At 35.8% G+C, this 26,167-nt stretch overlaps 1 protein-coding gene, 1 long non-coding RNA gene and 2 pseudogenes across 3 annotated transcripts; 3 read left to right on the top strand and 1 right to left on the bottom strand.

The window, feature by feature from the left end:
* Positions 1-645: 645 nt before the first annotated feature.
* LOC148200561 (uncharacterized) lies at positions 646-1,383 on the bottom strand. Its single transcript, XM_088113278.1, has one exon. The coding sequence runs from the start codon at positions 1,381-1,383 to the stop codon at positions 646-648; it is 738 nt and encodes a 245-aa protein (XP_087969404.1).
* Positions 1,384-19,843: 18,460 nt separating this feature from the next.
* Positions 19,844-20,626, top strand: LOC148200562 (cellulose synthase-like protein D3 pseudogene; annotated as a pseudogene).
* A 695-nt stretch (positions 20,627-21,321) lies between these two features.
* LOC148200563 (uncharacterized) lies at positions 21,322-26,167 on the top strand. Of its 2 annotated transcripts, none has more exons than XR_015785801.1 (3): positions 21,322-21,559; positions 21,643-21,718; positions 25,970-26,167. It is a non-coding gene; the product is annotated as an uncharacterized LOC148200563 (long non-coding RNA). The 2 variants fall into 2 exon arrangements; XR_015785802.1 differs by having other exon boundaries at positions 21,643-21,715.
* LOC148200564 (putative serine/threonine-protein kinase PBL2) lies at positions 22,283-24,799 on the top strand (annotated as a pseudogene).

Below are 26,167 nucleotides of genomic sequence, written 5' to 3' on the forward strand. Positions count from 1 at the left end.
CTTTACCATACGGCTCAATCCATGGTCGATCATGGAGGGGCGGGTCAAGACCTTCACCATCACCACTTGAATCTTGATTAGCAGATGGTGTGACAGTGTCAGAAGGTGGTACAACAGATGAAGAAGGTATAGAAGTAGGGTCAGGGACAAGAGTGGGGGTTATAACCACAGGGGGAGGAGTGGGGGTTATAACCACAGGGGGAGGAGTGGGGGTTATAACCACAGGTGGAGGAGTGGGGGTTATAATTACAGGAGGAGGAAGAGGGTCTGTTGTAGGGGTAGGAGTAGGGTCTACAGCAGGCGTAGGAGGCTGTACTGTAGGGGTAGGAGGAGGCCCCACAGGTGATGTACTGTCGGCAACAGTGGTAGGTAGTCTAGTAGGCACCCTAAGTACATACTTTGGTGCCTGCCGTTGCCTCTTTTTAGGCCTTGCTACCCCCTTTCCTTTATCAGGACGTTCTGAACCTTGTCCTGTCATTACTGCATTGAAATGGTTACAAATAAAGCGAAAAAATAGAAATGATTAAGTAAGGATCAATGGTTTTTAAAGTAAATGTATAAATAATTGCATACAACTTTTAACATGGTATTTTAGATAACTCTATTGAAATGATAGTTCAATTTGCTACAATGGATGTCAAACATTCAATCGTCGTCATCATGATCTTCATCTTCATCTTCTTCTTCATCATCGTCTTTATCATCATCATCTTCGTCTTCTTCTTCATCATCGTCATCATCATCATCATCATCATCTTCTTGTTCGTCTTCTTCTTCTTGTTGTTCTTCTTCTTCCTCTTCTTCTTGTTCTTCATCACCTTGTATTGTTGCTTGTAATTCATCTCCATCACCATCAGTGTCGACCAATGCGGTTATACGTTCAACTTCAATAACTTCTTGTGGTTGTGACATTTGGTCAAGTTGGTAGGCAATATCTTCCTCAACCTCATTTGAGTCAATGCGACCTCTAGGCTTGGTTTGTATTGCTACGGCCCAACCACGCTTGTCAATATTACGGAATGGTGGATATGGCACATAATAAACCTGTCTGACATTAGTTGGTAGAATGAAAGGATCAAACGGTCCATATCTTAATCTCTGGTTGAGTTCAACAATATTAAAGCGTGGATCGACTCTAGTACCAGCTCTAGAAGGATCAAACCATTCACAATAAAAAAGAACTACTCTATTTGGAGAAGTAGTGTTGTTGTACTCTAACTCATATATTTTATGAATGATGCCATAGAAGTCATCATAACAACCCTCTGTTAGGCCCTTCACATACACACCACAATTTGATGTTTTCTTTCCTTTAGACCATTCATGTGTATGGAATTTGTAACCATTGGTGAAGTAAGTGTGCCATTCTTTGACACATCTCATTGGCCAATTCGACAGATGTCTTAACTCTTGAACCGTGGGAGTTAATGCCTGATTAAAAACCTACAAAGGTACTAACAAAATTATAAAAGCAAGAGTCAAATTAACCTTGCTCTAAATGTAGGAAAAAGTACGGACCTGAGTTCTAAATAAATGGGGAAACTCTGAGTGTATTCGTGCAGAAGTATTTCCTTTTGCGACTTGCTCAGCCACAACAAATGAGCTGGAACAAATGAAATTCATTAGTGAATAATAATTCAACCGTTTGAAAGATAAGAGATGGATGATGACATACTCAAGGTACGACTTCACTTCACTACAATTGATTAAGACATGGACATGAGTAGAGTTGAATTCAGCATCAGTTAACCAATGAGTGAATTCTTTCCCTGCGTGACGGCCTGATTGTCGGAACACTGATAATGCACCTTCACGTGGTTCAACTTGCCATTGCATTTCATTTCTGACATGAGTGGGGGACAACATGAAGTTTTTGAAATAATGTGAACAAAAATACGTTGTCTCTCTGTGCAAGTAAGCTGCACAAATTGAGCCTTCTACTCTAGCTTTATTTTTAACTGAACGTTTAGATTCTCCCATAAACCTTTCAAATGGATACATCCACCTGTATTGCACAGGTCCCCCAAGCCAAGCTTCATATGCAAGATGAATTGGAATATGCTCCATTGAATCAAAGAATGCAGGAGGGAATATTCTTTCTAATTTGCACAGAATAATTGGAATATTTTCATCCATCTTTTTAAGGGAATTCTCCTTTAGTGTCATGCAACACAAATCTTTAAAGAAGTTACTGATCTCTATCAGTGGATTTAACACGTGCATTGGCAAACAACTGAACGCAAGAGGGATTAAAGTCTCCATGAATACATGACAATCATGACTCTTCAACCCTTGAATAGTACCGTTCTGAACATTGGCACATCTGGACAAGTTAGAAGCATATCCATCTGGCATTCTAAGCTCCTTGATCCATCCACACACTATTCTTGCCTCGTCTTTTGAAATGGTGTAATTTGCTTTTGGTTTAAATAATCGGCCGTTACCTTGTGCCTTCAACTCTAAGTCTTTTCATCCACAATACAAAGGTAAATCTTTTCTTGCTTTCTCATTATCTTTTGTTTTACCTATAACATTCATAACTGTGTTGAAGACATTGCCAAAGAAATTCTTTTCTGTGTGCATGACATCGAGGTTGTGTCTTAGCAAGTTTTCTTTCCAATAGGGAAGATCCCAGAAGATGCTTCTTTTAGTCCAATTATGCCATTCTCCAAACCCTTCTATCCTATTCTGACCAGATTCAGTGACTTTTGGATAGTCTTTCACTCTTCTCGAAACGTGTGATCCAGTCAACTTTGGCGGGGCCATATCCGTTTCAACTTGCCCTTTGCGAAATGCCTTTTTGTTTCTTCTAAAGGGGTGATCAATGGGCAAGAACCATCGATGGCAGTCAAACCAACTACTTTTCCGACCATAACTCAATTGGAATGACTTTGTATGTTCCATGCAATGTGGACAAGCTAATCGACCATGCGTGCTCCAACCAGATAACATGCCATACGCTGGGAAGTCATTAATAGTCCACATCAAGGCTGCCCTCATAAGGAAATTTTGCTTCCTTGAAACGTCATACGTGCAAACACCATTCCATAACTTCTTCAAATCATCAATCAAAGGTTCCAAATAAACATCAATCAATGATTTGGGATTAGATGGACCTGGTATTATACACGATAGAAACATGTAAGGCTTTGTCATACACATCTCAGGGGGTAACTATCACGGGCCAGCATGAATATGGTGATGCAGACGCCTGAATGTACGGTGTAAACCCATCAGAGCATAGACCGAGTCTAACGTTACGTGGTTCGCTAGCAAAGGATGGATGTTTACGATTAAAGTGCTTCCAAGCTTCACTATCAGAAGGATGACGCAAAAATCCCGGAGTTTTGTTACCATCATGCCATGTCATGTGTTGTCATGTTTGCATTGAAGTAAACAATCTTTGTAATCTTGGAATTATAGGCAAGTAGAACATGGACTTTATTGGAATTGGTTTTTTTTGCCTCCGTCCAACATGCATTGTATGATATCGAGGTGAGCCACAAAACTTGCATTCAACCAACAATGCATCATTTTTGCCACTGTCATTGTCATAGAATAACATACATCCATTAACACAACAATCAATCTTCTTGACATCCAATCCCAACTTTGAAACACATTTTTTGGCTTGGTAATAATTCTTCGGCATCAAATTGTTTGGTGGTGTCAAATCTAACATCAATTTTGTATAGAAGTCCACTGCTTGAATGGGAACGTTCTAATTAGATTTGCCAGCCATGAGTCATGCACACTGACAATTTTGACTCAGATGAACCTTCAAATACAGGTAGATTTGCCTCTGTAAGTAAATTGTAAAACCTCTGCGTCATTTCATTTGGAGGCTCTTCATCATGACTATCGTCTGCTTCTTCAGCATGGTGACGAAGAGCATTGTCGACCATCTCTTGCATATAGGCAAATTGATCTATCTCAGATGTATGTAGAATAGTATTCGAACCTGATGCAAGCCGTTTTACAGCTGCAGTGGAGGTCGAAGGAATTTCTTCACCATGAAATGTCCAGACCGTGTAATTAGGCATGAACCCTTTTTGGTAAAGGTGAACTTTGACGACTTCATCTTTCAGAATCCTTGTACATTTGCATTTGATGCATGGACATCGAATCCCTCCATCAAGAGCATAATATTGATATCGTCAGGCCGTCTCCACGAACTCTTCAACTCCGATGACAAAAGATTCCTTCAAACCTCTCCTTCCACTATAACAACGGTCGTACATCCATCCACGATGGTTGGGAAAATGGGCCATGTTCTGTGACAACCCAAACAAATAAAAACTTAGCCAAAACAGCAACACTTCATGTGACATAAGTAATAAACCTATTACTACTCAAGTCGAACATGGAAGTGAAGAGAAGTCCTCAGTATAGAAATGCCTTAGACATACTAAGGGGTTGTGTATTAAAGTTGGAGGAGACAACTTATTACTACTGAAGTTCTCTTGTCTAGAGTACTTGCAAATATTGTGTAGGTTCTAAGTGTTTAGTGTATTTTTACCCTTCTCATTGCTTTGAGAATGTGTGTAGTACCATAGGTTTTTAAATGACTACTTAACTTAATCAAGTTATAGCCTAACAAATGAAAGACAATGTAAATGAACATACCATATACACATCAACATAATTTAGGCAATCAAATATCTGAGAAAAGCATGGATATATACTACGATTTGTGGTTTATGGAATTCTTTGCTTTTGAATAGTTTACTAGGTCCATTTCACTACTCTAGACATGTTAGGATGTTCACATTAGTTAAATTAAGGTTACATTAGGTCTAATTTTAGGTTGAAGTTGCCAAAGTTTAAGATTTATGTTGTTTTTGTAGTGTGAGTTTGTAATTAGCTACGTTTTTTCATCTCTCGTTGCTGCTTTATATTTTAAAAAGGTTAAGGTTTTCTTTTGATCAACTTTTTGTTTTTTTTTGTATAGTTAGTTTGGTCCTTTATCTTACGATTTGAAGTATTTGGGTTAGTTTTTTATAACAGGTGAATTAAGAATGAAATTTTTTATAGGAGAGGATCCACATTTGGTCTTTTGAAAGATGGTACTTGTAAAAAACAAAAGGAAAAAAATTACTCAAAATCTGATCTGTTGATTGTTAGTTGCTATGATTGTTGTTATCTTTCTCTAGTAGTAACTTGTGGCCGTTAACTAAATTTATGGTTTGTGGTTATTATTTTGTTTGCACTGAAGCAAGGGCCATTCCAAGGTTCTAGAATTTGTTGTCTTAACCTTGTTTCTTGTGTGGCATCACTGCTACTTTGTTTGTAAAAGCAAGGGCAAAGTTTATATGGCTTTGATGGAAATGGTTGGCAAGGAGGGTTTGAGAACTGGGGTGTTGAACTTCAGTTTTGGGAAGCTTATGATGGTTGGTGGTGGTGAAAATAGTGGGAGAGGAGTGAACTTGAAAGCTGGGGTGATCACTGATTGGAAAGATATTCCAGTGGAGCTTTTGATGCAAATTTTGTCACTTGTTGATGATCAAACGGTGATCATAGCTTCTGAAGTTTGTCGTGGGTGGAGAGAGGCAATTTGCTTTGGCCTTACCCGGTTGTCACTCTCATGGTACATCTTTATTTCTTATCTTCCCTTCAAATGCTTTTTTTTTTATTTAGTTATAATTTAACTTCTCTGTGTTTTCTTATTTCTAAATGCAAACATTATAAACCACAAAAAATTATATTTTCACTCTCTAGTTTATGAATGTACATGATGTTTTTCTACGTATCTTCTATTAGCTTCAAATTGAAACTGTTATTCTTGGTTTCATTGGTTTATTATATGATCATGAATTGATTTCGTTTTGCTGCAATTTCGAATCTGCCGTAAGTTTTAGCTGACCTTTAAGATGTGTTTATGGATTGCTACCATAGAGACTTGGTGAGATTGTAGCCCATTTTAATTTGATATGATTGCTTTGCATTTCATATAGCAATATGGATTAATTCCTTTCTCTGCAAGACAAGAGGATGAAGTGTGTCTATGGTGTTGAACAACTATAAGCTACTGCTAATAGGGCAACTTGGTTTAGAAAATTTAAACAAGGAAACTGATGAAATCTACTTGAGATTCCAGGTCAGTGTTTGACTATAGCAACCCTGTCAGTGTTTGACTATAGCAACTAATGAAATTTAAGCAAGACTGCCAAGAATGGAAGCCATTGCGCAGGGCCTTTGGGGCAATGTTTGACTATAGCAACCCTCCAAGTGGTGAAATCTACTTGAGATTCCAGGTCAGTGGCAGTGCAGGGATTTATTGGGTTCAGTTCAGGAATGCTATCTCTAGTGATTAGACGGCCAGAGCAACATATGACACCATGGTGCAGCTTAATTACGAACAAAAAACCACTTCAAGATTCCAGGAACAGATTCCAATTCATCTGGCATTCTAGTATTCAATTTGTTTCTGTTTAGTTACTGTCATCAATAGGAATGTTTGTGTGTACTACTGTATGTGTCTCTATTGTTGGGGACTAAAATAATGGGAATTCATGTACTTTTCCATCTTAGATAACATGAATTTGGATAAAATAAATGTATCATCTCCTTTCTCCTTTATTGGTATCTCATATCTCATCTTTAATTTTCTCTGTTATCTCTTTTTTATTTTGCTCAATTACCAAGAGAAATGAAACAGGCGAGATTTCTATGGAAAAGTAGAAACTCTACTCTTCTTTTGTTGATAAAACTAATTTTTATTAGTAAAGAAGGCATAGTAGGAGGCTTACGTTCCATAATGGCTGCTCATAGTGGAAGATTTCACTCACACTCATACACTATAATTTGTTCTTACATGGGATTTCCAACACTTTTTTCTAGGTTCTAAGTCTAAAAACTCTTACATATTTCACAATCAAATTCAAACAATTCAAAACAAAGTATGACAAAACTCAATGTATACAGTATCATAAACTCCATTCAACATAACTTAACATTCAAAGTGGACATTCACAACATTTTATAACAACATCAAATTCATGAAACAAGAATGAAAATAACATATCACATATAATCATGCAATTTCAGTTTAGGTGACCGTACCTTCGCCTTTGTTATCCTTTCCTGATCAAGTCTTCTTTGTAGACTCTCTTCCTCCCCTTCTGGCCACAATTGCTTTAAAAACTCACCTAAGACATCAAATAGAAGTGTATTTAAGGTTATTCATTAGATATTGTTCCATTAATTTAATAACCATAGCAACAGTTTAAGCATTACCTAATAGTATCCAAAAAGGAATAACAATAACCAACTAAAACATCACCAAACAAATTTATCATACTGCACCAGAATTCAACAAACCAAATTCTTTCAATTTGGACAACTTTTGCCCAAAGAAATTAATCAAATAGTAGGTTCCAAAAAAATTATGCACTAGAGAAAGTCCCTAGTTGGGTGGTTCGATACTAAAACACGTATGGAAGAGATTTAAACACACAGCTCAATGTTCAAGCAACTTTGTTTGATGATTTTATTTGTGTTTAAACTCTAAAATGAGTTATAAACAGCTTGCAGCTCAAAATCAATACTCCACTTCCAATTTAACTCAAAAAGTGATGGTTTAGAAAGAAAATTTTCATATAAACCAAACTATGACCCAATGAGGTGCATAAGACTTTAATTTTAATTCTTTCTTCCTTTTTTAAACTTTTCTAAAGTGTGAACAATTAAAAATAAGAAAACAAAGTCCTGTAGACTTGTTTTATCAGGCCATCTTAAATCATTTTTCTTGTTCAACTATATTGATGAAATCTAGCTAAGGTCGTTTGATTTAAATAAACATATGCTTAGCCCATTTCCTATTCAATAAACTTCTTTTCTTTAAGATATATACATATATACTATGTGAGAATAAAACGTGAAAAAGGTTAGTGTTCAAAAACTTTCTCAAACAAATTAAATTTGATTTTACTAATTCAGTCGTCAAACATGGAGAGGGAAATGAAGGTTGGTTCAAGTATGACTCAACATACACTGATATAGAGTTACCTAAAATGATAAGCAATTTTTGAATTGAGTTTGAATCAACTTGATTTATGTTTATTTTCTTTATTAATATGATATAGAGCATTTCCTAGGTTACATTTCAGTGCCTACTTCGTTTCTAAAGTTTACTTAATTGCCTATTCAATCTTTGGCCATCCAAGTTGTCAATTTGAATTCTAAAATTTTTTGTTGTCCATAACCAATTATGGTGCAGTTTTTTCTCTGCTTTGGTGCTAATTTCCTGTGATTTTTTAATACTGTGAAGACTTTGTGGTTCAATCCAGTAGCTTCAATGTTACCAAAATAGTGTTTCTCAATCTGTTTTGAAGTAGCATCATAATAAGTTTAAACTTTGAATCATCTACGTATATTAGAGGTTGTTTGTACTTTACTGTTGTATATCACATAACCTTTTAATTGTAATCTTTCTTTCTTTGTTGTTTTGTGTACTTGTGTTTACATACATACAGGTTCTGGTGTAGTGAGAAGAAAATTAGGCTCTACATATCACTAATGTAGGACACTGATTGAAAGAGAAAGAAAGATTGACCAAGTGCTGAAAAATCCATTTTGCCTAATCCAGTGCACTAAACAGCAGAGAGAACACTCATTTTTATGACCTTTGTGTGGCTAATCTTTGGCAATAAGAGAGAGTGATATGTGGACAGTTTCTAAACAGATAACAAACCTTTATGATTTGAAAAGCCAAAACTGTTTACATTCATTTTGAGTGTTGAATTCACTTTGATTAGGTGGTCCAAAACCATGCTGATATGATCACATGCATCTTGCTTTACACAAGGAATTTGGACCACAAACTACACTGTAGCAGTAGCGGCCAATAACATAATTATTTATTCTTTGAATTTGTTTTTGAGTATTCTTGTTAGCCAAAGCTACAAGCCAAGAGGTCATCTGAACCTAAACCTTCCTTTGTGTTCTATTCAAACAACCAATTTGGAAACACTGTAAACTTTTTTTAATGTTGGACAAACTTGGGAAGTGGAACAAAATTCACTTCAGTTGTTGAAGGCAAATTAAAAACCGAGAGAAAATATATTTTGGAGTCCTTAAAGGACCCTCTTATACTCTTCAAATTGTTGTCCTTGTACATTTCTGGTCCAGTTTTTTATCTGCTTTGGTGCTAATTTATGTCTGAAATAGTGGTGTTCTAAAGACTTTGAGGTGCAGTCCATTTTTAGAAACATTTGAGTGATTGGAAGTACATAGGCTATAAGGGATTAGGCATCACTTTCCAAATCCAAATCAATGCACTGGAACAAGTACCAGTTTAAATTGACAGACACAACTGAAAGATTCTAAGAGTCTTGTTCATGTGAGTATTACTTTAAACTTACTGGTGAACCTAAGTCTAGTACAACAAGATTCAAGACCAACACATGCAACTACCTATATTCATATTATGCAGTGATTATTGTTGCAGTGCAACTCACAGTATACAATTAAACTCAAGAGCAATCCCAAATTTCTCCTACAATTGTGCAACTAAAACACTCTGCCTCATTAAGTTCATCCTAGTGGATCTACGTTCACCATTGTTCTCAATCATGCAAATTAAATGTTAAATGATCCATGTACTGGTGAACATAATCCCATGGTCGAATTATGCAGATTGGCAAAACAGTGTCACATTCTTGCTTTCTTGTAGGTACCTCATGCATAAGGCATTGTCTAGGAAAGGGATTGTTGTTTTTAATATTGCAATGTAACCTACACATCTTCCAGTGGAGAAGATGCTTCTACTGTTGCAATGGAAATCATTGCACACCCTCAACAAAACTCATACAATCAAGTTAATAACTTGAACCCCCAGTTTGTGCAAGTGGTGAACAACCATGGTTCATGTGAGGAGCTTTATTCTTTCCCCACTCACTCCTCCGCACTTGAGAGGGGTCACCATCATCACCAATTTCCTTATTCCACACCAACACCAGATCTCCTCAGCCTTCTCCACTTGCCAATGACCTTTGAAAACCAAAGCACCAATCTTCCAAAACTCTCTGGCCCTATGGGAACAGCAGACAGCACTATGCTCTCATCTGTTTCCTATGACCCTTTCTTGCATCTCAACCTGCAAGCACCTCCCCCAGCTCTTGGAAATGATTTTGCCTTTGGAGGAGGGGGTGTCATACAAGGCAGTGGAATTGCCTACCAAGATTTTGGAAATGGGGTGGTGGAGTTCACTCAAGATGTCGGGAAAATTAGAGGGGGGGGAAGGACCAACCAGTTTACCAGTACCACTACTGAGAGAAAAAGGAGGTGGATTTGAGTAGTAAATTTGATGCTTTGAAAGAACTCATCCCAAACCACTCCAAGGTAACATTTTTGAGTAAATTATACTGTTGACATTCTGTCAAATTATAGACATTTTTCTTTCCTGCTATTTCTATTTCAAGTTAACTCTTCAATTGTTTAAAATGTCTTTTTTCTAGGAAAGGTTGTTTTAAACGTAAAGAAAATGTAAACTTTGACAAAAATATCTTATTTTTAAACCCAGCATTGATTAAAGCTAATGTCTTTGAGTATAAAGAAAGTACAACTGAGTGATTGATTTTGTTCTGTTTTGTTAATTGAAAAGGATAATTGTGGTTTGGTAATACTAATATATTGTGAAGAACCAATATTAGATTTAGAAAAACAAGGATCAAAAACAGATGCAAAAAACCTTTGGTAGTGACCTTTAAACCTGAAATCATACGAGTGGGTTGAGGCTTAGAATTATCCATCTTTGCTCAATGGAGGATATCCTGAATATACTATTTTTTAGAGAGAATAAGTCCTCCATCAAGGATGGAGAATATGTCTACCATCAATCGTTGTTTTGATTGATCTACATTTTAATTAACTAAGACTATAAAAAAGGTTGTGACTGAAATGAAGTTTGAATGCACTATATTCAGTGCAACTTACTTATAAGGTTATGGGTATTAGGTATAGGACAGAGATATCAGTGTCCATGTAGGACAGGCTTCCTTCTATAGGTCTATACATTAACCTTGACAGGAATATAACACCTTCCATAGGTATAGGACAGAGATATATGGAATTTTTCGCTACTTATGCTATATGGAATTGGCTTTTTAGGTGTACCAGTAGCTTTTTACTCTCATTGAGTAATTGTTATCAGTTTTCATAATCTACTGATATTAGCTTGCTTTAGTTTTAAAATGGCTAATTCTAAAAAATGCATTAGCAATCAAAATGCCAACTTTGAACAATTTTTCTATAACAAATCATATTGCACAAACTAATTCAGAGCATACATTGAACAAAGTCAGAAGAAATGCTTCTTAGCTTTTATAGTTCATCAATGAAAATAACAACTTACCTCGACGGTAGCCCCTTCAATAGCCTCTGAAGCAGTAGTGGAAGAGCTTGTCACGCAGTGACACTGCCCTGGTTCTTCAAGCCTCGTCTATGCCGCGTCGTCCAGTATCCTCCCTCGACAATGCTAGCCTTCAACTCAGCCACCCACCACCTTCCTCAGCTCAGAACACTGCAAAATGCTACAAGGATAAAGGTTCAACCATTGACGCATAATCGAAAACAGTAACAGGAAAACAAAATGAGATAAGAGAATGGGACACTTCACCTATAATGGAGGAGTAGGGAAGAAGCGTATCCCGATTGTGGTTAGGGTGGGAATTTCTCTGCACAAGCCAGCCAGTGAGTTCGTCGATGAAGTTAGGGCAGAGAATGTGAAGATTGGGGAAGAAGGAGTTTTCGCGAAATGAGGGCTTCGGAAATATCTCACTTTCTAATTTCATATACATTATTCACTTACCGACGGTCGTTAGCCTTCGGTAATCACTCATGCCCATTACAGACGGCCATTACCCTTCGGTAAAGTTACGTTACACAAGCCTTCGGAAAAGCCTTCGGTAACTTACATTTACCGAAGGCCAAAAGGCCTTCGGTAATAACCCGTCGGTAATAATTGTTTTTCCTGTAGTGCTCTTGCCATTTCCACACATGACTTACCCCCCTCTACGTGAGGACGAGTAATCACGGAACATCAGGATGAACCGCCAGCTTAGCATGCCCACATTTATACTTTACAAATTCCAATATACATTCATGAGCTATTCCTCCCCGGAACGCTCGTCCATAATCCAAAACATTTCATCCATATCATTTTCTATTAATCTTTCATTATTAATAATCTCAATTAAACCCTTCGTACAAAGATCACTAAGGATACCAATTACCGAATGTTAAACATCAACCTTAAACCAGACCGAACGCTTGGAGTAAGACCAAGGGTCTCCAGTTCCAAACAGATCAAAACCGAGAGATAGAATCATTGGTTTTAAGAAAGGGAGCGATTAACATAATAGTTCTCAAGAACAATTAGGAATCAAACATTTTATTTAGTAGGTGAGCCAATTGAATGAACTGACTCCTGAGTTAGACCGAACACTAATAGGCCTAGGTCGAATACTAAGACTCTAGGCTGAAACCAATTTAAGACAGACACTGTGAAAACCTCAAATAAGGGTAAAGAATTGAATAAGGTGAATAAACCGAACGTCAATAAATATACTTAGCTTTTGAATGAGTTAAACATCAAGAACACTCAGAATGTCAGTCGAAGACCGAGCACAGAAAAGGGCAAACCCTATTGAGTTTGAACGAACGTTCTTATATATAAATATATATTATTCAGAAATTAGAATGAGTACCTAGTGTAAGACCGAGCACTTGGTGGAAGACCGAGCACTACTCAGTACGAGCGCTTAGTGTAAGACCGAGCACTACTAAACTTACAGGAGAAAGGCTTGATAATTATAATAAGATACCATTTTTAGTAGTGTTTAAAAACAAACGAAAATATACAAATACATATAGATATACTTAAGTTTATAACCGAATACCAAGGAACAACTACGCTTGGCCGAACGCTCATGCACAGTATTACGAAACGAAGACGCTTGTCCTCAATTAGGATTCTTCCCAAATGAAAGAATCCAATTCCAACAAAGTTCACTAGAATAATCGAACGGTCAAGGAGCGTTCAGTGACGAACGTACACTTTCATAGGGAAATTTCATACTAGAATTCTTTATATCAATTCATCTCTCAACATTTATTTTTATAAACTCAAACATCCATATCATAGTAAATAATCATACTTCATATAGTCAAAACATATCAACAATCATACCTCATACATTCAGCCACTCAACAAACATGCATTCATTATCAACGAACGTAAAAAAATGAACATACAATTAAATTATATAAGATTCCCTTACCTCTAAGCGTGACCGAACGTTCAACAATGCAGAAATATATCTCCTCACTACTGAAATCTTAGAGTTCAACGATCACCCCTTACAAACTAAACCAAACAGGAAAAACAGAGTACTCAGAACAAAGTGACCTATTCATGCAACCAAGAATCTGGTTCGCATGGGTAAGAAGAACGAACGTTCTAAAGAGAAAGTGACTTACCAGTTTCAGAACCAAAAACTGATCGGTTCAACTGGAAGCTCTTGACGTCGGGAGTGTTCCAACGGTTCCTGAGTGGTGATCGGAGAAGAGAAAGTGAGTGTTTTGTAGAGAGAAGGAAAAGCTTTTAGAGAGCAGGAGGAGAAAAATGAAGTTTCAGAGTTTGGAAGAGAGGTTGCATACAGAGAGTGGCGTGAGTTTTGAAAAACTAAGATTTGCTACCACCGTCAAGGACGAACGACCACTTTGCTGCCCACACCTGTCTCCCACTTTCTGATTTCCAGATTTCCTTTGCTTGACACCTAGCGTCCGCTCAGAATGGTTTTGGGTGCGTTTTTAATGAGGTCTGACAGCTTAGGTCTATTAATCTGTCTCTTTCTACAAAAGTAAAAAATAATCAAGAGTTTTTAATCATACTAAATAGGAACAAGGAAAATATGCATTAGAGACCTTGTTATGATCAATTTACTCATAAACACTTTTAAAAGAATTACAAGAATGAAATAAGCTTCACCCATAAACTGTGACCCTTTTCTGCTGAGAATGAAGATTATGTTACGTATTTTCTTGGTTATTGTTACAGTGAGAATAATACTATTATCTATAAGCAAAATTGCATACGTAACTGATGTCAGAAGGGTTGCCTTATTCAAACTCATAAGAACTAGCCATAATTTTGACTGGACATGCCCTTAATTATTGGCTAGGTTAGTTGAAATTTTATACATGTTAAAAGTGGTATTTTATTTAGCAATCAGCAAAATTGACAATTGAGAATGAATAAACCATGAAACTAGGTGGGGTGCTGCCATTAAATATGTAAGAGGGATAAATCTTTTTGAAGATGTCTGAAAACACCAGAAAGAAAAAATAATGCAAATGATACAGAGCATGAACAGTTGATAATACACACAAACATCAAAAAAATGTCTTGTTTCTCCTGAAATATATGGATGGTTGTATGAGATAATCTCGCAAACGAAGAAGGAGAAAGACATAGGTACAAACCTCATTTTGTATCATGTTCCGAAGGGATTCAATCAATTGATTCTTGTCAAATTCCATCTTCACCATTTCCTAAAGAGTTTCCTTATCAATCTAAAAAACCATATCATTTGAAGTGATTATAATACATCAACTAATGCACACAAGAAGTTCCAATGTGTATGAATGTGAAGATTAAAAGTTTGAAAACAGAAGTTGAAAAGATACCAGAACCCTTAAGACCTGTGACATCACTCAAAATTTCCAACCAGCCATTTTCACTTCAAAAATAGTACTCTCAACTATATTTCTCATGAACCATTTATAATATAAAGAAAAGTGAAAATGAAGTTGGTAAGAGAATGACAAATAAAGATATAAAAATAAACCTTTTTGGCTTGTTGTAGTGTATCTGGTGGGGGACATTCAAATAACGTGGAAGACGAGCTTGGAACATGGGTGTTGACGGATATCAGGTATGGTCATTCTCCTCATAGGATCAACCACAAGCATCCCTGGTATCAAATTCATAGCACTAGGTGGTAGATGACTCGGAAGCGTGTATATCCCACCCTACATGAAACAATGAGGAAAAAAATCACTAGTGATAATATATTTCAAAGAATAAATTTTTCTTTGGATTATCTGATTCTAAAAGATCAATTACTACATAAATTATATTAGTATGATTAAAATCAACCAATAAATAACTCAAAATTCAACCTTTGTATTTGCAAAGTTTCAGAAGATTAAAATGATTAAAGGACAAAGAAAATGCACATAGCAGAAATAAAAATAAAAAGAAACACGAACTGAACACAAGGAAAATTAGCCACATAACCAAGGCCTGGGTACTTTTCACACTCAAAATAAAAAGAAGGAACAGAAAGCAGGAAACACCTATTTATTTAATATTAATGAATACTATTGATTAACTAAATAAAATTAATATCAATAAAAAAAATTACGAGCTTCATCTTCCTGCAACCTACCCTTCTCTACTATGTTATCAAAGAGCTCTCCAGATTTCACATACTCCCTAACAACATATATGTCAGATGGAGTTTCTTTGACTTCATAAAGTCGTATAATGTGAGAATGCATAAATAATCTTAAAATTTTGATTTATAATATTCACCAAATACTATAAAATCTAACACCAAAGTCGACTTGGTAATTTATAATATTCACAATCTTATAAAATCTAACACCAAATACTGTGAATATTTTATAATATTCACAATCTTATAACACCAAAACTGATGAAAATCTACCAAGTTATTTTGATATAGTACAATTTACTTTCTATAATCCTATTTATTATTCTCTATTTATTATTCTTAATTACACCAGCTAAAGAAAGTATCAAATATGTACTACTACAAACAAAAATTTGAAGCTGACTTGACGCTTTGCTTTCTTCTGCTCAACCACTCTGACTAATCTGCCCATGCGTTCAGTTGATTCTTCTTTGCACTTTGCTGCAGCAGCAACAAAACTTAATCTAGTATAAGTGGTGCCTAAATGTATAGAAGAGAAAGAACATAATTATCAGCATCCCAAACAATAAGAGTATCGGCTCCAATATGATAAACTTCAAAAATGAAATCAGTATCGCATGAATATGAGCAGTATTAGAAACTAAAATCCAAATCTGCAACATAAACTTTCAAATCCTCAAACACTGCAAAGTTGTTATTCTTAAAATTAGAATCAACTACATTAGCAAAAAATGCACCTAATTATGAACACGAATCATTACTGACTACAGGTACATTAACAGAATCAATGACAAATGCCGAAGCAAGAATATTAAAATGAGAAGAAATATCAGTTAAATCAATAATAGCAACAGTGTCAGTTCATAAGATCACAACACATATGATCAACAACATAAAACTTATTATGTGTAAATATAAGAATCATAGATATGTCAATATAAGAAGCATCAGGTGTAAATTCAGTTTTAGAGTGAACAATTGTGTCAACTTCAATAGCTACACATTTAGTATGAGCACTAGTATGAAAATCAACATTGAAATCTACACTAGTACTAAAATCAGAACCGTCAGAAGTGTCAAGTGTGAGAGTTGCATCAATTTCAAAAGCTTGAATATTAAATTCAGTAATAGTAGCTGACTCATTATAATAATCATAGATAGGTGGAGCACTAAAATCAACTCGAGTATTCAAATCAAAATCAGTGAAATTATGGACAAATGGAGCCGCAACACAATGAAAATATTCATTAGCAGCTATGAGGTGTGATTTAAGGGGTTTCAACTCGAATTCTTGTTATGTTGCATGAAGTTTCCTCAATTTTCAAATATGCAAAATATGCATTAATAAAAAGTGCAGCAAAGTATTGTAAAATTTCTCCCTAAATTCCTCAGCTAGTGCCTTATAGCAGTTAGCGGGCCTATTAAAGTGTAATGCAAATTCTAGAAGAATGTAGAAGCTCCTTAGATAGAAGAATTGAAATGTAATACAAGTTCTAGAATATTCTAGAAAAACCTAAGATATGAAGAAAAATCAAGAATATTCTACATAGGTAAAAATCTAGAACATTCCACATAAGTTGTGGCTAGTATGTTCTAGAATAATCTATGGGTCTATAAATACCCATGAACTCTACCATTTGATGTATGTAGCCAACATCTATCATTTGTATGAACCAACATCTACTACAACTAAAGACAACTACAACACTTCTTCCAACTACTACTTCTACATTCAACTATCTCTACATTTTCTCTATCCCATCAACTACTCCTTTCACAACCTTAAAATACTAACAGTGGTACCAGAGCTACGTTTGGTCATCTACTGGGCATAGATAAAATTTTCAAGTACCTCAAACAAAACTATAACTCATTCTACTACTCCCAAATATATTCTCAACAATGGCTACTACTAATCAAACATCATCAATTCCAGTACCTATTTTCAAAGGAGAAAATTATGATTTTTGGAGTGTCAAAATGAAGACATTCTTCTGCTCTCAAGATTTATGGGATATCATAGAAGAGGGATTCACTATTCCAGAAGACACCTCTACTCTTACTGCAGCTCAAAAGAAGGAGTTGAAAGAAAACAAGCAGAAGGATTCAAGGGCTTTATTTGTTCTTCAACAAGCAGTTGATGACACAATTTTTCCAAGGATAATTGGTGCCACAAGTGCAAAACAAGCTTGGAACACAATACAAGAGGAGTTTCAAGGAAGTGACGAGGTACGCAATATTAAACTTCATTCTCTAAGACGAGAGTTTGAATTATTAAGAATGAAAGAATTTGAGACCATTAAAGACTACTATTCTAGAATAAAAGAAATAGTTAGTCAGATGAGAGCCTATGGGGAAAATATTCTTGACAAAAAGATCGTTGAGAAAATTTTAATTTCTATTCCCCAAAAGTATGATGCAATCGCAACCGCGATTGAACAAACAAAAGATTTGGCTACATTGTCAGTCACGCAACTAATGGGCTCTCTTGAAGCTTATGAACAAAGATTGAAAAGGCATGAAGAAGACTCGGTTGAAAATGCCTTTCAATCAAAACTAAAATTACGGTGTCAGAATAAAGAATATGAAGGAAATAAAAGTAGAGAAGAAATTTCTAGAAATAAAGAAAATCCTAGAAGCTTCTCTATGACTCGTCAAGAAAAATATCCTCCATGTGGCATATGTAAAAAGACAAGTCACTTGGAAAAAGATTGTTGGCATCATGGAAAACCTTAATGCAAGTATTGCAAGAAGTTTGGTCACATAGAGAAGTATTGTCGTAGTAAAAATAGACATCAAGCAAACTTTGCTGAAGAAGATAATCAGGAGAAACTCTTATTCTATGCCAATCAAGAATCTCCTAACCAAACCCTAAAACCCACATTGACCACACCCTCACCCCTAGTAACCCCTCTTTCCCTTCCTCTCACCTTCGCCACCACCATGTCATTTACGTCGTTGTCAACTTGGTTCAACCTCCACAAATAACCACATACTCAACCATTTATCGATTCGACATGCTCTTTGAATCGCTCCCCTTCATCCATAAATTTTGTGGCAAAACCACAGTCGTCAAGTATGGTGGCGCCGCCATGAACCAGGGCCACCGTTGTAGGTCTCTTCGGCCTCAATGGCTGCATCCTCACCGCCCGTCCCAACCCCAGGCTGCCGATCTAGGCTTCATCTGTGAGGTTGCCAGAGTTGACCACACAGTCCTTCGCTCCTTCATCGCACCAGCCACTTCTCGGTCGTTACCTTGGTCGTCGCCGCCGAGTTTGGGGACATCCTACAACATTAACGCCGACACTGTTGATGGAGAATTGCTACAATGCTTGGTGCGGAGAAGCTAATTCTGCTGACAGATGTGGCGCGGATCCTGGAGGATTGAAACGATCCAATTAACTTGGTGAAGAAGAGTGACATAATTACGGCCCTATTAGTATTTTAAGGTTGTGAAAGGAGTAGTTGATGGGATAGAGAAAATGTAGAGATAGTTGAATGTAGAAGTAGTAGTTGGAAGAAGTGTTGTAGTTGTCTTTAGTTGTAGTAGATGTTGGTTCATACAAATGATAGATGTTGGCTACATACATCAAATGGTAGAGTTCATGGGTATTTATAGACCCATAGATTATTCTAGAACATACTAGCCACAACTTATGTGGAATGTTCTAGATTTTTACCTATGTAGAATATTCTTGATTTTTCTTCATATCTTAGGTTTTTCTAGAATATTCTAGAACTTGTATTACATTTCAATTCTTCTATCTAAGGAGCTTCTACATTCTTCTAGAATTTGCATTACACACTACAGGAAAAACGTTAATTTCCGAAGGAATAATACCGACGGCCTTTGAGGCCTTCGGTAAAGTTGATTTATCGAAGGATGTACCGACGGTCATGTAAGTGGTTGATTACCGAAGGCTTTTTGAGTTTACCGAAGGCTTTTTGAGTTTACCGAAGGCTCCATAGGTCGTCGGTACAAGCATCGACCTAGTGAAATGAAAATTTGGGATTTCCCTCTCCCATTCTCCAAATTTTAGTTTCCAGAGAAGCTTTCCCCCAATTTTTCGTCTCTCACCTCAGAACCCCCAAGCACCTTCCTCTGTCGTTCTGAAATCAAAATTAACCCCTTTTTTGCTGCAATTGCTGTGTCGACGTTAGGATAGTGCCGGTGAGGAGGGTGGTGGTTGAGGGATTACATTATTCCGAGGGGGTTGTTCGAAGGTGGTGGTCGCAGCGTGACGACGGTGTTGTGGCGACCTCTGGACGGTGTGCTCAGAACTTGAAGGAACTTGGTTGAGGGACTTGTTGGAGGGGCGCCCTCCTGGCGCCTTCACCATACCACGTGAGCTTCTTGATGCATCAACCGTGGTAGAGGCCATCAGTGTGATCTCTTGCTGGTACGAGGATAAAACTGAATGGGGACAGCGTGTCGGATGGATCTATGGATCAGTTACTGAGGATGTCGTTATTGGCTACAGGATGCACAATAGAGGATGGAAATCAGTTTATTGTGTTACCAAGCGTGATGCATTCCGTGGCACAACTCCCATAAATCTCACTGACAGACTACATCAAGTCCTAAGATGGGCAACTGGGTCGGTTGAAATATTCTTCTCAAGAAACAATGATTTCTAGCTAGCCCAAGAATGAAGTTTCTCCAACCGATTGCATACCTTAATGTTGGAATCTATCCATTCACTTCCTTTTTCCTTATAGTCTAGTGCTTCCTCCCTGCACTCTCCCTCTTCTCAGGCCAATTCATTGTTCAAACTCTCAACATCACTTTCCTTGTTTATCTCTTGACCATCACTGTGACTTTGTGCATGCTGGCTGTGCTTGAAATCAAGTGGTCCGGCATTGAGCTGGAAGAGTGGTGGAGAAACGAGCAGTTTTGGTTGATTGGAGGAACAAGTGCACATCTAGCTGCAGTACTGCAGGGTTTGCTCAAAGTGATAGTAGGGATTGACATCTCTTTCACCTTGACATAAAAATCTGGTGGGGATGATGTAGATGATGAGTTTGCTGATCTCTATGTTGTGAAGTGGATATCCCTTATGATACCACCAATCACAATCATGATGGTTAACCTGATAAGAATAGCAGTTGGAGTTAGCAAAACAATATACAGTGTGATACCTCAATGGAATAGCAGTTGGAGTTAGCAGAACAATATATCAGTGTAATACCTGATAGGAAAGGTTATTACTTTTTTCTAGTTTATGCATTTCATGTTCTAATCTATATTTTTATTCTTTTTATGATTAACTATGAAGTTGTAAATCATTTACCCTGCGATATCAGCCATTATGTTTTCAGCTTAATAAAAGAATATGGTCTAAAGCAACGATTATTATGTTATGCAGCAAGTGGGAGCAATGATTCTTGTCGGTCACAGGTGATTATGTTTCTTAAATTAATTTTCTTGGATTCTTGTTATAGGGGCTTCAACTTAAAGTAAGTTTGATGCTTAAAAAATTATACGATTTTGAAACAATTATAACTTCAATCTGAAGTAATATTTGAAGCTCAATAAACCAAGTTATATGCTACTAAGTTGATTAAAGAAGAACCTTATGTACTCTGTTCGATACAGGAAATCCGTAAGTGTCAAAGGTCATACATTTTTCCCTGATATTTGCTACCTGCCTCTTCACCATAGCTTTACTACACCTGACCAGAGTTATCATCCTTTAATCACTGTCCATCATGCTTCATAGCTCATAACCATAATGCATTTGTTATAAGACTGTAATGTGGCATGATTACAAGGATATTTTGTATAATTGTTTTGTATTACCCCTTTAATTTCACATTTGCAGATATTTGTGTTTATTTTTAAATTTTTGGGTCTGCACCACTTGCCTTTATTTTTCACTTATTTTCTTTGAATTTTTTTCCTATGAATATATTTGGTGTACTGAGCATGAGCAGTTTTCCACATGTATAAATTACATTTCACTTTGTTGTATATTATTATTATAAGTCATTGATCAAAATTTGTTTCATTATTGAAGCATGGGAGGATCAATTGTTGTGCATGTAGCTGCAAGAAGTTCATTGTCCACCTTGGTTGGGTTGTCGTGGATGTTGTAGAGGTTGTAATTTGTAGTTATTATTACTTTCGTGATTACTTTTTTCGTCATTAGAACAAAAGTGCTGATTGTCTCAACAATTGCAGGGAACAACTATGGCTTCACTCATTCAAGAAAATTCTATCAAACAGGATGCAACATTTTTCAAGCATTGAGAAAGTTGTGAGCCCTGTCTCTGTACCTTCACTAGTACAAAAATGACATTTTATAACAAACCTATTATGACGGATAAAAATTATCCATCATAATAGAGAGATATTATAACGTAGTTTTTAAAATCAGTTATAATATGAGACGCGGTGGCAAACTTGTAAATAAGTTTAAAACATATTATAACGTAGTTTTAAAAATCAGTTATAATATGAAAAGCGGTGGCAAACTTGTAAATAAATTGAAAACCTATTATTAATGTATTATATCGGATTTTTAGAAATCAGATATAATATCTCACTATCTCTCTCACTCTCATTCCTCTCTTCACGTTCCCTCTCACTCTCATTCCTCTCTTCCTCTTCGTCTCATTGCTCTCTTCACGTTCTCACTCTCATTCCTCTCACGCAGTGGCTCTTCGTCTCATTCCTCTCTTCACTATCCCTCTCACTCTCATTCCTCTCACGCAGTGGCTCCGCTGCCTCTTTCCTCTCACGCTCCGCTGCCTCTTTCCTCTCACGCAGTGGCTCCGTTGCCTCTTCCTCGAAATCTCTGAAGTCTAACCAAGTAGGTTTTATGTTTTTCCCTAATTTGTTATGTTTTTCTTCTATTAATTTCACTAATTTCTTAGATTGGTGGGGATTGTGTTTCGTTTGGTGGAGATCTTTTCATTCGTACCCTGTTCGCCATTGGTGTTGTTCTCTCCTCTGACACAAAAGATTAAAACTTTGATCATTGGAAACAGCTGCAGAAAACCAGTGGCTCATGTGTCTTCCACAAGTTTCTTTGGTCAGTTTTAATTTGGTTGTTTTAATCGTGTGTGTGTGTGTTTGCCCTCATTTTTCTTTAGTGCAAAATATAAATAAGCCTTGATTTGTTTTTCTTCTGCTTTGATGCTTTGAATTTTGATATTTGTTTTGTCATGGTGGATGGTTCCATTTTTGTGTCTTTGGATTACACGGAGAGAAGAAGAAGAAGGCGATGGTTTCCAAAGGGTAAGAGTTAAAACAATAGTTCACAGGCTGTAACCTGGAAGATTACTGGACTAGCTATTTTTCTATGAACCTTCTTGTTCTGTTTTCTTGTTTTTTCGTGTTCTCAAGGCCTTGGTTTCGTAGAACTGGATGGATTCTTTTGTCTTTTTGTTAACTTAAATGTAAGCCTCTAGATTGTGTAGGTATTGGTATGAAAATGATGGAAATTGTGAGGTTTCATCGCTTTGATTCAGGTTCTAAATAATGTTGAATGATTTTCGCCTTTTATTTCTTCTTAGAAGCAGTGACTGGTGTGAACTAACATTCTTAGTTGCCTTTCAACTCTTTGATTTCATCTCTCTCAAAGAAGTGACAATATTTGCGTATATACATGTGTGCCAAATTAATATTTAGACAGTGTTTCAGATTAATTTACGCATAATAGTACAATCTTCTGTACAGAAATAGAGAAGTTACTGTAGTGGCTGATTGTAACTTGCATTTCATTTACTCTCAGGAGGCTCAAAGTCTCGAAGTAAGACAAAAGAGACCTCAAAATCTACTGAAGGAAAAGCTCCTTTAAAAACTTTAGGATCAAATGTTGACAAACGCATCTCCAGTAACCTAAAGTCCTTCACCTTCAATGAACTAAAAGAGGCCACTAAGAACTTCAGGCAAGAAAACTTGATTGGAGAAGGAGGGTTTGGGTTTGTATACAAGGGATGGATAGATGAGAACACTTATGCTCCCACAAGACCAGGGACTGGAGTTGTTGTGGCCATCAAAAACCTTAAACCAGAAAGTTTTCAAGGACACAGAGAATGGCTGGTATGTCCAAGTCCTACACAAACTCTTAAACTGTTGTATAACTTCTTGGTGTTGGTAAGCCTTGACTCATTTTCTGCCCATTATGTTTGCAGGCAGAAGTCAATTATCTAAGCCAGCTTCACCATGAAAATCTGGTGAAACTTATTGGTTACTACTCAGATGGAAAAAACAGGCTTCTAGTTTATGAGTTTATGCATAAAGGAAGTTTGGAAAATCATTTATTTAGAAGTAAGTAGTGCATTTACTCTTCAACATATTTAGTCTGAAATGATGCATTGGGTACCATTGTACAAAGGGGTTGAAATAGGCAAGACTAAGCTTTGGTTGTAGACCTGAACCTAATCTGTTCTAGTTTGAGTTTAGTCTCCATTAAGCCATTTGAATACTAATGTACAAAGGGGTTAGAATGAGATTAAGCCAAACTTTGGTAATCTTAAACCTGGTCTAATTCATAATTGCAAAATCTGAGTCTGATCTGATTGTCTATTATATGTCAATGTTAAAGTCATAACTTTGCTTGTTTGAACGCTCGGCTTAACCTCAAAACCTACTTGCATGACCTCTTTTATATAAGATCTATAAGCCTATAAGTCTAGATTGGCCTTCAAAAAATCATTATTGGTAATTAGGTTTTTATATTAGTATATTGTGGTATATATTTTTATATATTATTTGTATAATGTAATGTTATATATATATAACCAGACCAACCTATCAAGTATAATAGACATTTTGCAGAGTCTCAAGAAACTTAGTCTTTATACATAAACAAGCTTTTTAAAAAGTCTAAACCTTGATTTTTAATAAGCAGTTGAGGTCTAATTTAGACCCTAACATAACTTCTGACTTGTTTAGTATTTACACCCTTATGTTCAACATAGTTGTTTTTGAACTGAACCATAGTTTCCTCCTGATTCATAATACCTTAATTTTGGTTTTATATTTCTGCAGAAGGTGTTCAACCTATTCCCTGGACTATCCGGATCAACATTGCAGTTGCTGTTGCAAGAGGATTAACATTTTTACATACCCTGGATAGAAATGTTATATATCGTGATTTAAAGGCAGCCAACATCCTACTTGATTCGGTATTTAACACTGAAAGTTTGGCTTGTGAATTTGTGAAGAAAACAACACCTGTTGTTTGCATGTATGTCTTCATTCTGAAAGAGTAGAACTATGATATATGTAGGATTTCAACCCAAAGCTTTCGGATTTTGGCTTGGCAAGAGATGGTCCTACAGGAGACAACACTCATGTTTCAACCAGAGCTGGGCTTCTTTTATTTTAAGTGTTAAAGTAGAAACTTGGCTACACTTAAATAGTGTATGTACATTAATGTAATATTTGGATTTAATATATAGTTTCATGTATAAATGATGTATTAAATATTAGACTATTTAATATTTGATATGAATTCTATTTTGTTAGTTTCAATAAATTTGTTTATTTAAAGCTATATTTATTATAAATGGATTGGATGAGATGATAATAGAGGAATATTATTATAATTTCAATGGATGTCAAATTTAATAATCAATTTTTTTTAAAAACATTTATTATAACGTACTAAGCAATGTATGATATACATATTATAACGTACAATAATATATACGTAATAATATATAACATATTATAACGTACAAAATTTTCTACGTTATAATATCTTCCACCTATTGTAACGGACAAATGAAGAATTTGTTATAATAAACTGCGCATATTATAACGTACTTCAGAAACTACGTTATAATATGTTGAACATATTATAACGTAAATTTTTGCTACGTTATAAAATGCGCAGACTTACTATATCGCCCAGAACTATATCCCCAGTAACTACGATATAAAATATCATTTTTGTACGTTATAAAAAGTAATTTTTCCACTAGTGCTTCTTTTATTTGTGTTTCAAGTTTTGTGTTATTCTTTGTGTCTACTGTTTCTGATTATGATCTTTTTTAGTTTCTTTTCGTTGTCATTATTGAAGTAGTCTTTAAAAACTATAAATTTATAATAAACTTATTGTACATTGTAAATAAATATAATTGTAAAGTGAACAATTAGTAAATCTTGAACTCTAAAGAGTTTTAATTTCCTTTGAATATTTGACAGTAAGCAAATGTTATATCCAACAGCTTCCTGCGTTTCCATAATTTCTTCTGGCATGCATCAGTACACTTAAAAATTCTAATTTTATCCTTTATTTTATAAATCTCCCATCATGTTTAAATTACAGTGTTTTTAAATTATATTGTCTTTAAAAAATTAAACATTTTTTTTTTGACAATTCTGTATTTCTCGACTTAATAACTTTTTATATAATATCATATTATAGATATATTGGTAATATTTATACCGTTACTTCTCATATTGGATGAAAAAAATGTACATTTCCAGCAATATGGTAATTTTCTCCCAATACCTATGACTTCTACTTACATTTATACTTTATGGTTTGCAGGTGTGTGGCACCTTGATCAAAGTCTGCTTCATCATGCCGCTTGAACTTGGATAGTCTTTATTATTAGTTCTCGTTTGTATTTGCTCTTAGAATTTAAATTTTTTTCCTATGTACTGAGATGTGAAAACTTGTAGTGTTGTAGTGTTGTGGCAACAAGTATCTTATGTAAAAGACTACAAACATATTATGCAATATAAT

Source organism: Vigna umbellata, chromosome 4 (genome assembly GCF_029865625.1).
Source record: "Vigna umbellata cultivar VRB3 chromosome 4, Vumbellata_1.0, whole genome shotgun sequence".
Taxonomy (NCBI): Eukaryota; Viridiplantae; Streptophyta; class Magnoliopsida; order Fabales; family Fabaceae; genus Vigna; species Vigna umbellata.

Bases quoted from the DNA above. Each gene is read 5' to 3' on its own strand.
- LOC148200561 (XM_088113278.1), bottom strand. From the start codon at position 1,383: ATGAGATGTGTCAAAGAATGGCACACTTACTTCACCAATGGTTACAAA.